Source organism: Odocoileus virginianus, chromosome 34, assembly GCF_023699985.2.
Source record: "Odocoileus virginianus isolate 20LAN1187 ecotype Illinois chromosome 34, Ovbor_1.2, whole genome shotgun sequence".
Lineage (NCBI taxonomy): Eukaryota > Metazoa > Chordata > Mammalia > Artiodactyla > Cervidae > Odocoileus > Odocoileus virginianus.
Genome location: NC_069707.1, coordinates 28126598 through 28140688, shown reverse-complemented (window position 1 = coordinate 28140688; position 14091 = coordinate 28126598). Strand labels below are relative to the sequence as shown.

Here is a 14091-nt window from a genome sequence, read left to right as displayed (position 1 = left end):
AAACAGCCATTTATTGTATATATATTCTTTCTTACAGTGGCCCAACTGTTTAGTCAACCTTATTTTTAAAGTTAATTCATAAGGGAAAAGAAATGAATGAAACAAAATTTCAAAGCCAAGTAGTGGTTCAATATCATGAATGCCCCTGGATATAGCCCTTGCTCTTTTTTTTTTTTTCCATTTATTTTTATTAGTTGGAGGCTAATTAAGCCCTTGCTCTTATATTGCAGCTCTGGTTGCTTATTTCCAGTTGAGAGTAGTTATCCTGGGCCACTATTGATTGTTTTCAAAAGTCTCACTACGTGTTCCTATAAAGAAGGTCACTTTTGCTTCATTTTCTTTCATAACTAACGTGGAAGAGGCAGAAAATATCTGCCACTTAGTATACCTCTCACCTTGCATCTCAATGTGGACGGCAGACCAGCAGCCTTGTCATCCCCACGGAACTTCCTAGAAATGCAGGGTCTCAGGTCCCACCCAGACCTGCCCAAACCAAATCTTCATTTTAATAGATTCTCCAAGTGATCTGTGTGCACACTAACATCTTAGAAGAATTGCTGTATAACAGCATCTGAGAGACACCTTTTGGCATAGATATTTAATGTAATTCATAATCACCAGGAGGTAATATGTGAGGGAAAGAGGGAAAAATAAATAATAATTTGAGGAGGCAGAGGATTACACTTCATACACATATAGTCGAAACTTCCTTCTTCCAAATTGACTTTGAACTCCATAAACATAAACATAACTGAATGCCAAAGGGAAAAAAAATAAATGCTCTTAGAAGGTTTTATTCCTTACCATTTTCTCACTTTCCTTTTATGTTGTTTATACTAATAATATTTCTATATCTTATTAGTGATCTAGTTTATTTTGATTATATTAAGAGGGAAAAAAAAAAATCTCACTCGGGCATTTCCCAGCAGGTCTTTGAGGATGTCTGGACAATCTCCCCTCCAGCCTACTGGAGGTCTTCTTAGTTCTTGAGAGTTCTTAGTTGAGAGTTCTTAGTTCTTAGTCTTCCCAGTTCTTGAGAGATACAGAACCCATGTATCTCTCTTGCAAAAAAGAAGTAAAGCATATTTCAGACTTTGTTTAAGCCACTTTTGAAACATTCTACTTGGTTTTATGTACTATACTACCCTGAAAAACAGTTGTGAATTCAACAAAGATGAGCTAGGAGCTATCAAAATTATTAAAATATTTGAGGATTATAGACCCCCAAGGAAAAGATTGGAAGCCCATGTGGTTTGTTTAGAGAAACGAAGCCAGGGGGAAACCTGAGACACGTGTTCATCACCACAGCCTACAACACAAAGCTTCACAGCTCATGAACATCAAACACAACCATTAGTCACTGCAGCCGGAAATTGAAATTCTAATCACAGAAACGGATACAGTATTAATCAGAACACAAAATAACCCATGGTAAAGATGGCACAGGCTTACACTCTAGACATGATTCATAACTGTTATCACACCTCCCAAATGCAGTTACAATGAATATTTATCCTACTGAGTTTCTTTTAACACATATTTTGTCATTCATCTATGCTCATTCACATGTCAATCATTTTCCCCACCTCTCCCCACCTTTGTATCATTAAATCCCTGACTATCTCTCCCGTGGGGCTACTCTCCAATACTCTCTCCAATACTCTGTCTCTGACTTCCTCTTCTCCTGCATCCTCATGCAAAGCATGAGTTTCCAAAGTGGGACCTAATTCAAGGATGGGGAGTTTGACTTTTCAGTTTTTTTTATAGATCTCAGGAAAGTAGAACCAAAATTTCAGTTTAGATAAATTGTCAGTTATGATTTCTTATAGCTTAAAATATCATTTAAAATTTTTCAGCACACTATTGCTTATTTAATCTTTATTTAATATTATTTTATCCTTACAAATAAGATAAAAGGCATGATGGATAATGTTGTTATTGGTACCATACCCTTTTGTAAATGGGCTTCCCCGGTGGCTCAGATGGTAAAGAATATGCCTGCAATGCGGAAGACCTGGGTTCTATTCCTGGGTTAGGAAGATCCCCTGGGGAAGGACATGGCAACCCACTCCAGTATTCTTGCCTGGAGAATCCACATGGACAGAGGAGCCTAGCAAGCTACGGTCCTTAGGGTCACAAAGATTTGGACATGACTGAGTGACTAAGCACATACTATTCGTAGATAAATCTCTAAGTTTGAGGCAAAGCTCAGTAGTGAGACTGAAATACAGTTTTTGTAACCCTAAGGCATTAATAGTAGTCTTGAAGGACTTCTTGGCCATTTCATCATTATAGTTATTTTTGAAGAAGGTGACACACCCGCGAACATGGAATTATGAAAAGTGTACCACCACTTACAATCTTTGCCAATCAGAAATAAGTGTCCCTGGTAGTCCAGTGGTTAAGACTCTGCTCTCCAAATGCAGGAGGTGTGGATTTGAGCCCTGGTTGGGGAGCTAACATCCTGCATGTGGCATAGCATGACCAAAAAAAAAAAAAAGAAAGAAGTTCTGAAATCCCAGAAAGGTTTCAGCCAGAGGATGCTATGGTCACACAGCAAAGTATCAGGTGATGGAGAGAGCAGGGAGGGGGAGCTAGGTGGAGAAAATCAAGTCTTCCAGTCATTTTGTCCTCAACCCCTGCATTATTGGCCTTTTTTTTTTTTTTTTTTTTGCAGGTTAACGCTCAGTGACAGGAAACTTAGCATTAGCTAGATATCTGAGAACCAGGATAGAGGTCTGATGCCAGCTAAAACCCTGGTTTCTCTCTTTAAATGTCCAAAGAAAATAGAAGACATCCTAAAGCACAGTGAAAACTCAAAACAAGGTGGGGAAGGCCAGACAGGTTCCAGTGCCTGAGAAAGGACCCAGGGGCTGGTAAAGAGATTCTCTCCTCTGCTGTTGCTCTAGCTGCTAATACATATTTGCAGAGTGAATAAGGGAATGATTGGTTGTAGTTTAGAAACCTGTTGTGAAACCACACTATGAATCTGTCAGCTCAGCCTCCTTCTACCTCCCCCCACCTCGCCTCTCCTCATCTTGCCCCGCCCCTCTCTTCCCTTCCCACGTGATGGTGGAAATATGTGCTGCCTTCTATGGTCGGTCTGTAGACCAAGTCCTTTTCCCTACTTGCTGGCATGATTCCTCAAGATTAGTTAAGGCCAAAGTTATTACATTTCTATGTCTCCTAAAGGACACTGTAAATTGTTTGAGCTTCTTCTACTTAGACTACCTTAAACAAAGTTGAAAGACCTGTTTTTCCTCCTTTGCTCATTGTGAATTGCATTTGAAATGCATCTGTGAAACCCTGGGTGGTCGTGTGTGTGCGCGGTGCGTGTGTATTTATACATCCTATATCCGTATTTGAACTGATGGAGAGAAAAGCCCAGGACAAAATGAATAAATTCCCTCAACAGTCTCAAATTTTTCTTCAAATATAGAAACAGGGTGGGAGTTAATAAGTATTTAAAGTACTTGCAAAATACCTTAGTGAGAAGACATTGATTAATTAAAATGAAGTTTTGTGAGAATCTAATCTAAAATTGAAATGCATGTGTATTTCTGTTTCTATTTTTTAATGTACATTCTCTAGAATGATTAGAAATATTTAATATTGTTAATATTTTCTTTAAAGTCATGTATAATAAGGGCTTAGCAGCCTATCAACTAGAACAGCCATAAATCCACAATATCTTTACAGAGCCCCCAGAACACTAGAAATTCTTCAAGATGATCCAGGTTCTAAAACATTATGTTTACAAATCTTTTTTCTTGGTCGTATACTTTAGCATTGTGGTTATCAGTTCTTTTCTTTATAGCTGCAGACACACAACAAAGTTTGATATTTTAGGAATCCATTGGAACAAGCTGTTTTGATTTTGTTAATTCTCATGACATTTCTTTCATACAAGAAGAGAACTATGCTACTTTCCTCTTCATGGGAAGTTAGGTTGACTCACATGCTTGAAAAAAAAAGAACTTATTTTGAAAGTCTATCTTATAATTTCCTGTTTGGAGCATATTAAGTACTGATATTAAGACTTAGAAGAATCCTTACAAGTCACATAGATGAGACCTCTTTGCTCTATGAGTCCTCTGGGCACAGACTCTCCCCATTAGCCCCTTCTCCTCTTCCCTGGTATAGTAATCAGTGAATGATGTAAGGGAAAAATCATAGGTTTACAGGTATGCTCTTCTAAAGTAACTATCTGAAAGATAAAAGAGATGCTAGCCTACAAAATGGAACATAGCCACCTTTTAGAAGATTTTCGAGGGATAGTAGTTTTAGTCCAAGTGCTAACATCTCATCAGTTTGTCCCAATCTCTTGAGCCTGTAGTTGAGCCAAAACTCTCCTGAGCCAAGCTTTCTCGCAAGATTTCCTGTACTTCCTGTTTCTATGTGAGCCAGAAATACCATGAGAATGACCTTCCCTGTGGTATTTCTGCACTTCTACTGTGGAATGAAGATAATCCCATATTGGGGAGAATTTTTGTTTTTAATTGTACAGTATTTTTAATTTTCCAAATGTTCTAATGAAGAAGATTCCTCTTTGAGGATGAAAACTTGAGATGGCATTTTCCTGGCCTTTATTTCGACTATGAAGTATTCATGGTCAATGATTCAACATTTTGTAACTTCTCTAAGGTATTTTTACATGGAAATATGTAAAATTATATCGAGAATACAGTGGAAACTTATATCCTAGGATTTTTTTTAAAAGTCCTTCTTAAAGGAATGTGCAATGAAGAGTTATATTCTTAATACATTAGTGTATGTAACATATTATATCTTATATTTGTTTTCTTTGTTCTTAACCCCTTTGTTCCAAGGGTCAGGATATCCTGATGCTAAGTACTATTACAAAATAACTGAACAAAAATAAAAATAGTCAAACACTTAGGAAACTCTTCGGTTGTTATGTCAAGGAAGTTTGTAACTGAGGAGTGAGTATAAGACACTATTCAGGAAATATGCTAATAGAGGACAGCAGCCTACATGTGCTTATTAAATAAAATCATCTCAATTCTAGAGAGCTCAAATGCCCCCAACCTGATGGAAGGGTAAGATAAGAACTGGGAGGGCTGTCAAAAGTGGTAGAACTGTCAGACTGAGGCTTAAATCCCTTCATCTCTTAACAAACAGGGAAGTTTAAAAAGGCCCATCTTTCTCATAAGTGGGTCATTGATTATTTCCTAATTGGATTGTATGAATATCTGGTTGTTGTAGGAATAGCTGCTTGGTCAATATTTTAAACATGAAACTCATAAGCAGCAGTGTCCTAAATGTGTTTTATTGTTGTTTCTTGTCCTTAAAGATGTTGACCCTTCTTCACCCATTACGAAAGGTTTGCCAGCGTACTTTTCCATCCAGAAAAAAGAAAAGTCACTTAATTCAATGTAGAAAACTAAACTTCTCACCCATGGGTTTAGAGGAATAATCATAATAACAATAACAACGTGACGGTAGCTTTTGCTAGTTTCAACTTTTAAAACACGAGGTGAGGGAGATGAAAATAATACACACCCTACATTGGTCCTTATCCTCTCTCCTAAAGAAACAGCAAATGATTGTGTGATCAAACAGCCCCGAAAGGAAAGCAGAGCAGGAGCAACAGATTGTACATCAACAAAATAAAATGCCAAGCAAAATAAACCCTTTGCAATGCTGAGACATGAAAAGGAAAGATGGGATTGTTGCAATGGCCTCCCCAAGAAAATAGGAGTTAGCCACGTGAATGTCCAAGTTCAAGTTGCTCCTACCAACCCAATTTGCTGGCAAAATACCACCTCACTTTGATTTGTGTCAGGGCTTTTCACACTAGCTCCAGGGGACAGCCCCTCTGCTGTGCGAATTCTCACTTCTAGGCTGAGCACCTCTATCTCTGAACCTCGGGATCCAAGACAGGTGGCCCCTGATTATCCTCAATTCAACCACTGTTAGGTGGGGGTGCCATTTGTGGCCCAAATGTCATGTCCCCAGCGCTCTACCTCTGGAAAGCAATTCTTCGACACTTTCTTTTTGCTGTCATTTATGTCCCCAATGGATGTGCTTTAAAATTATTATTCCATCCCAAGCCATGTGTCCAGACTTTGCAACCTCACCGCACGTTTGCATGAGGATCTGGATGCTTCCCCAAGTCACTTCTTTCAAAGTTCGCTCTGGAATGTGATTCACTGTTATTTCCCTTCCAGCCGAAGGGCAGCTGAGGTTACAAAGGGATTGGACTAATAGTCCAAACTTCAGTGAAGTTTGCTGAGAACCAAGTGACAATGGGGAGAGTTATGGAGGAGGGGAGTGTGTGGACTGTGGTCCTGGGGAGCAACCCAGGAGCCTTTCGAATAACCCCAGCTCAGCGCAGACTGTGGTGGACCGGCAAGGTGGCCCCCGGCCAGACCTTCCAGAAAGGAGCAGCTGCGAATCGGTCCTGCCAGTGCTCAGTCTCCCCTGTTTTCTCCTCGAGGGCTGGAGCTGGGGAAACTTCTAGGTTTCCTGCACCAGGAGGGTGACTCCTTACCTGACCCCTTCAGGTAACTGGCCTCTGGAGTACCCCCTCTGAGAGGCTGGCAAAGAGGAGCCCCCCACCTCTTGGCGTGAAGTCCTCAAAGGCTAAACAAGCCACTTGACAAACTTTGACAAGCACCAAAACAGAACTGAGAACAAATAAATCGGAAGATAAAAAGCAAAGGCTGAAACCTCAATGGCTTCCCCCCCCCCGCTGTCGTTCCAGATGTAGCCTGGGATTAATTAAGTGCTGCGAAGTCAGTGCCTGAGAGAGAAGGGGGGGGAAATGCTTTCTCTCTCTAAGGAAGGAGGACAGGAACCGTTCTCACCAGTGAGAAACCTTGGGAAGTGAGTCGCCCTCATCGTCAGTGTTGTGGGGGGACTGGAGGGACGGGGGGCTGTGCCAGGCTGGAGGAGGCTTGCCTTTCCGAAGCTGGAGAGGATTTTCCGGGGCTTCGCCTTCCCCTGCCTGGGAAGAATTTCCCCTCTGGTAGCAGCGGCCGCCGCGGCGGCGGCAGCAGCAGCAACAGCCGCAGCCCGACCTCCTCTTCTGGGGACCAGGGCAGAATGCCTGTGCTCGAGCGCTATTTCCACTCGGCAGAGCTGGGCAGAAGGTGGACGGCCCCAGAAGGTGAGCTGCCCGCCCCCCTGGGCAGCCGGCCGGGGTGCCGGCAGGGGCCGCTGCCCTGGGACTTGCCAGAGATGATCAGGATGGTAAAGCTGGTCTGGAAATCCAAAAGTGAGCTGCAGGCGACCAAACAGAGAGGCATTCTGGAGAATGAAGATGCTCTCCACAGCATTCCAGGTAAACGGACTGGGAGGTGTGAGAGGTAGCAGGGCCAAGTCTGAGGACTTTCAAGTCCCTTCCTTGGAGAGCCCAAGATATAAAAATGGGAAAAGGAAGGAAGGCAAACTGTACCGCATAGGGCCCGAGGGTTGTGATTAATGAATGTTTGCTCTTTTATTGAAATGCATCTTAAAATTAAGAGTGATGTGGCAGGAGGAGCCTGAATAGTGGAAAATCAAGAAATCTGGGATCTGGGCTTAAGCTGTCATTTGATTGTCCCGTGGCTTAAGTGAAATTTCCTAAGCTTCAGTCCTGATAAGGAAGGGAAGAAATTGGGCACTTTTTAATGTCTGTCCTGTCTCTGCAATCTCTTGTTGATAAGCCAGTTGTCTCTGAGAGAATATTCTTCTTAGGTTGCTTTTTTGTAATGCTTTTTGCAAAGTAAACTATATTTTCTCATTTTAAACTATGAGTTTACAGCATGTATTCCAGTTCCCAGGAATGAGTTTGAACTGAAAATTTTTTATGTTGTGAGAAACTTGATAAACTGCCTTGTCTCAATTTCCCCTTTTGACAAATGACAATATTACAAATTTCCCCATTGATATTAGGAAAAATCAACTCACAAATGTGGAAATGATGATTCATAGGAGCTTTGTCACGTTATAAGAATGTGCTGTGTTTGGGACAGTTGAGAAGAACTTTGCTATATTTTTAACAGTGGGGACCACACCACAAACACATCTAGGATCCCTTTGGAGGATCCCAAGGTACTCTGATAACACCGTCAACTAAAAATGCAGGGTGTGCTTTGCCTTAGGGAATATGTTGGTAGCTATTTGGAAAGTGGTGGTTCACTTTAGAACGAATGTGAGCATGTGTTTATGCATTTGAAGTCTTGGCTAGCCCAATGCGTGGAATCCTGACATGCCATTGGTGGTGAGAGATGGGGAACTAGATGGAAAAGCTATACCAAAAATTACCTCTTCTTCTCATGGAAAGAGACTAGGAAATCAAAACTCAGCTAATTTTGTTTTTAATCATTTATGCAGAAACTTTTTTAAGTTGCCTAATAATCTAAAGAGAACATTATTAAAAAATAATGCTCTGGGCAAGAGGAAAACAGATTTGAAAGGAATTAAAAAACAAAAAGTGTTGGTCTCTAGTAAACAATGAATACTTAGGAAAGAGAAGGAAACCCATGAGACTGAGGTTTATGTGGCATTTGGGAGATGGATGCCCAAGGAAATGGGTCTTGGTCAGAAAAAATGAGGTAATGCTAAAGCCATCCCATATTTCATGTGAGTTCAAGAAAAATGGAAAAACCCACCTGGGCAGAAAACTTAACTATGACACTTCAACTTTAACCACTCTTGGTTTGTTTCAGTCTAGTGAATGATTAAAATGCATATTTCAAATTACAACTTTGGTAAAGCTACTTAATCTAACAGATGTTAGTTTGTCTGTAGAGATATGTGTATATTATTATTTATATTATGTGCTAGTGGGCATCTAATTCCTGAAAAAGCAACACTATAGAGAGAAAACAAAAGCCCTACAACTTTTTATCACTTCAAGTTACATTTTTTTCCTGAATGTCGTGAAGTTGAGCTAAATGAGTCTGAGTGTGCCCGCGGGCCCCTAACCTCTCCCTCAGTGGAATATAGATCAGTGGCCGAGCTGGTTCCCAGGGAGGCTGCTCCGTCCTCTCCTGGTACTCTCATCCTGCCTGCCAGGAAGCAAGATCTATTTCAGCACCTCCCCAAAAGCTGCCTGTTTGCCTCCTCTTCCTTCCCTGCTTCCCCAGCCTCAAGGAGATGAGGGGCTCACAGTTTCTGACATGGACAGAAAGCCATTTTTCATCCATATACCCAGCATGAGTCCATATGATGAAGCCCCAAAGGCGAGTTGCTTCACTTCCCAAATTGTCTTGCTCGTTCTCTCATCTTGTTGCTGAGGCCGTGGTTCCTCCTCTCATCAAGTTCTCTGTGCCAGTCTCACCCCACCAGCATGATGGTGAGGGAGTCAGGAGCACGTGCAGATTATTTCCAAAAGCCTGGCATCTTTCTATTTTTAGAAGAGCTGAAGTTGTGTATGGGGTTTAAGTAGAAGGCTCTTCAAAAAACACCAAGACACTGTCACTCTGTCTCTCTCAGATCTGACCCTAGCCTCAGAATCCTCAATTTAGAAATACTTTGACAAATGGAACTATCTCTGTTCCTCCACAGAACCTGAGACTTACCTTATGCTCAGAATGTCTTTTTGACATAGGCAACTGAAAATTTTCATTAAACCTACGAAATCTAGCTCACACATCCCTTTCTTTGTGATGGCTTCTCTGCTCTCCACCCCCCACCCCTAAATCTTCCCCCACAGGCATCTATTCCCTCTCTTTCACTCTCTTTACCTGTAAGAACTTCACATATTGCATTTCTAGTACACAACATTGGCCATGCTAGTAACAAAAAAACAGGAAAATTAAATACCATAACATTCTATCTGTGTTTCAACTGCGTGTGATAACAGATAAATAAGTTTACATTTCTAAAAACCATGAAACTGCAGAAATTCTGAAGAGCATCAACAGTCTAGAGAACTTTAGAGACTGAAGTCACTGTTTCTTAGTAAGCTGAATTTAACAGTAGAGGTTCTGGCTTTTCTTTTGCTTAGTGAGGGACATCATTATTTGTACTTGTACTTCTTAGTTAAGATTGGAACTTTGTTTCATGAGTGAAATAGAAAAGTGCTCTGAGATTTTGCTTAGGTAATAAAGGGAGAAAACAAAAGTAGTTGTGGAAAGATAAATGCATACATAAGTTTTCATGAGAAATATTTAAGATGAAGTACACTAAACTGTGAGTGATGGAAGACAGAGAGAAACAAGGTCTCCTGAAGAGAGTAAGCAAGTTCTACAGAGGAGGTCATACATGGGAATATCTTTGTTAGAGACTAATGCAACTTTTAAAGCAATGGGATGGATTTTGTTTGTTTTTTAAGTCTTTATTTAACAGAAAAGGACCAAAGGGTAAATAGCACAGAAGTACTAATTCTTACTTTGTTTTAATTGGAGTATAATTGCTTCGCTAATGTTTCTGCTATACATCAGCCTGAGTCAACTACATGTGTGCATTTTTCCCCTCCCTCTTAAGCCTCCCTCCCACCTCCCTCTGTGTCATCACAGAGCCCTGAGCTGAGCTCTTTGTGCTATATAGCAGCTTCCCACTAGCTATCTATTTTACACATGGTCCTGTATATAAATCAATGCTACTGTCTCATTTGGTCCCACCTTCTCCTTTCCTCCCACTCCCCTCCACCCTCCAACCCCCATCCCCATGTCCAGAAGACTGATCTTTAAAAAAAAAAAAAAAAAGCAATAAGTTGGGGGAGAGAATGGGGGTTGATAGGACAAAGAGAGAGTCTCAGCTTCACACATCTTGGGGCATGCTTCTAGGCATGGCCCCAGGAGCTGGACAATTGGCAGAGGCACTGCTTGCCCCAGAGAGGGACTCTGGAATGTATCGGCATTCTCAGATTTGGAGTTTTATCTCAGGTCCTTAACTTGTACCCAAGTATTTAATCTTATTAATGCTCATCATTTTCCCTTTATGAAGCAAATGAAGGATGCCTTAATTGTGTAGTTAACACAAACGAGACAAACAGGAATTTAAAGACTAAACAACTTGTCCAGACTCACATTGTGTCAGAATCAGACCATCTCAATCTTCCCAACTCTAATCCACAAAACTAATGTGATCAGGACACAAGCTGAGTAATTTAAATTTAAACCAAGACATTGTTTTATGGGTTATATATTGATGAGCAAACATGTGGACTTGGGAGGTAAGGTAAATCTTGGTCCACGCAGAAAAAAAAAAATTACCATGCAAAATAAGTCAAAGAATTGTGCCTCCTTTACATTTTTAAACTCATTTTATGGGCTTAGGTTTAAGTCAAGGTTCCAGTGCTGGGAAGATTCCCAGGAGTAGATGCCCATCTATTATCAGGAGAAAGTAAGCTTTCAAGCATGCTGGTGAAAGCATGCCCAGAAGAGGGGAGTGGGGAGAAGTAAGAAGGACAGAGAATAAATAAGCAGTTTCTTAAATGCTGTGAGTGCAAATATTATTCTAATTGTGATTCTAGTCAGCAACTTAAGACTAGACATCCCCTAGCAGGACTTGGTCTTAGTTGAATAAATAATTGGATTTCAGAATTCAACCAAATAACTGCAAGCTCTGTAGCTGTGGAACTTACCTTTCGTTTTGATATCTATGGTCTAAATTTTACATTATGTTTTACTTATTCATTAAGCTTGTTTCCATTTCAATAAACTTTGGTTACAGAAATATATAAAACATACACCTCCCTCAAAAAGAAAAAAGCATTCATTTTCCCCATAGCCATTATAACTTGTCCTGTCTTCAAGGAGAATAAAAATATCAGAAATTTGCTTTATACTGAGCCCTGAAAATCGAATGACTTCAGAAGAGAAAATATCTAAAAACAATTCACTGATTCCAGAAAGTAAAATTCAAATTGACAAAGGGGCTATTTTTAAATATCTCAAGTATCAAGCATGATATACATTTAATATGTTGAAGACTGAAATTTTTATTATTATAAAACCAGAAGCATTTATTAGACTGTAATATACACCAGGGACTGTGATAAGTGCCAAAGATTCATGGAGCAATCAAACTTAATAGAAGAACAATTATGAATTTATGAATCAGGATTCCATCTAGAACTTCACTTTGAAAACAAGCATTTGTTAGTTTAAACCTCTATGTCAACTCAAAGCATTGGCTATAAAAACTGGCCAGTAAAATTCAAAAACTCTAGTAAAAAATTCAAGCATATGTTCAAATACTCCTCATTATTAATGATTTCATTCACAGCAGGACAAATTGCTTTGATCAAATAATCAATTAGTCTTAACAGTAGATAACTTGACATTAGTCCATAACATTTTTCTGTGTTCTTATAGACATTAGCCTCCTCTCAATCTGCTGTTGTTGTTTAGTCGATAAGTCATGTCTGAATCCTTTGCAACCCCAGGGATGGTAGCCCATTAGGCTCCTCTGTCCGTGGGATTTACCAGGCAAGAATACTGGAGTGGGTGGCCATTTTCTTCTGCAGGGAATCTTCGCAACCCACAGATCAAATCCACATCTCCTGCATTGGCAGGCAGATTCTTTACCACTGAGCCACCAGGGAAGACCACTCAATCTGTAGCTACTGCATAATAATCATTGACAAGTCAATCCAGTCTTTAAATGTGAATGCAAAATTGAATGAAAACTGGGACACACCATCTCACTTTGAACTAAACCTGTTCTTCATCTGACTTCCTAGTTTTCATAAGTGGCATCACACCTACAGAAACCCTTCAAAACTTCTCCCTTCAGCTCTCCAAATCCACTTGGCTCCAAGTCCATAAAATAAGTTAAGAGTACCAGGGTGTCGTTGTAGTATTGAGATTTTTAAAGGTTTAAGACCTGCCTCTCTGTTGTGAACTGTGTAAACTGTACAAATTACTTCACTTTTCTGCATCTCCATTTCCCCTCCTTTAAAAAAAGGGAGTTAAAACAGCAACCTCTGCAAAAGGTGAGTATTAAATGAGATGATATTAAAAAGTACCTTAAAAAGAGTCTATATCCTACCCCATTCTCAATAAGTGTTCACTATCATAATTATTGATATTGCTGCTATTTCCTCAACAACTTACATCCATTGTTTTCTTTCTATTCCATTATATGACCCTGAGCTAAACCTCAGGTTGTTTGGTCTATTATCTTCCAATAGCCTAAAATGCCAGTACTGTCTTTGTACCCCTTCTTTGTCCTCCATCATTTAGATAAATAACATCAAAAGAAAAATCAGAATACAGCCCCCGTTCAAAATCATTCAGTGATTTTTCATTGCCTATGAAGATAACCCAAATTCTATTATTCTGCATCCAAAGCTCTCTACTCTCTGAAACTAGTTCACTTTCCCCACCTTATTTGTCATTATTGCCCTCTAAGCCCTTGTATTCCACTGTGATAGGACAAACATCCCACAGCCTCCAACTTGCTTTCTGCTTATCATCGCAAATACCTAAAATTACTTTACTTGCCTCCATATCCCCAATTCCAGTCATCACTGAGGACCACACTCATGTGTCATACCCTCCACAAAGTCTCTCTTGTGGTCACCGAGGAAGTGTGCCTTTCTCTTCTGAAGTCTCACTGAACTTTCTTTGTATTTATTTCACAGGCAAATCACTTCTTTATTTTATTATAATTAATATATATTTTCTTCCTCCCCTCCTAGATTTTCAGCTTTTTGAGAATCTGGAGAACATTCTATTTTCTTTGTGTTCTCCCTAGCATCTTTCACATGTCAGCCCCTCAATACACTTTGATAAGTGAAAAAAAGGAAAATTATCAGAAGGAATAAAATAGCTTACAAATTGCCATTAAATGCATGAATGAACTTTTTTTCTAGGCACAGATTACTTAAGAAATATGAATTCCAGCTCTTCCTTTTAATGGAATTATTTTTAAACTTATGTTCTGGCAGAAGATCAAGATTAGTCATTACAGCTTTTAAAGGAAAAGAAAAGAATACACAAGAGTGAATTTCAAAACCATTAAAAAGGTATCAAGTATGTGCAGAACTCATATGAGACAGTTCTCTCTTCATATAGAGGAGTTGTCATGTACTGATAATTATCAAATTTTAGAGTAAATGCATGTAAATTATGCCTGCTTTTATATACTTTTAAAATAATTACTCTGTTCATGAATCTTGGAACATTTTAC

At 39.7% G+C, this 14091-nt stretch overlaps 1 protein-coding gene across 3 annotated transcripts in view; it reads left to right on the top strand.

Annotated features, from left to right (window-relative positions):
* The window catches only part of PDE7B (phosphodiesterase 7B), a 346524-nt gene that overhangs the window by 184615 nt on the left and 147818 nt on the right, over positions 1-14091 (top strand). The window contains exon 1 of one of the 3 annotated variants that reach the window (XM_020881080.2): positions 6812-7306. The exons of the other annotated variants lie outside the window; for them this stretch is intronic. Within the exon in view, the coding sequence (XP_020736739.2) occupies positions 7069-7306 (238 nt within the window). The 5' untranslated portion in view covers positions 6812-7068. Of the gene's footprint in view, positions 1-6811; positions 7307-14091 lie in introns of those variants that run through there. 3 annotated transcript variants of the gene reach the window in all.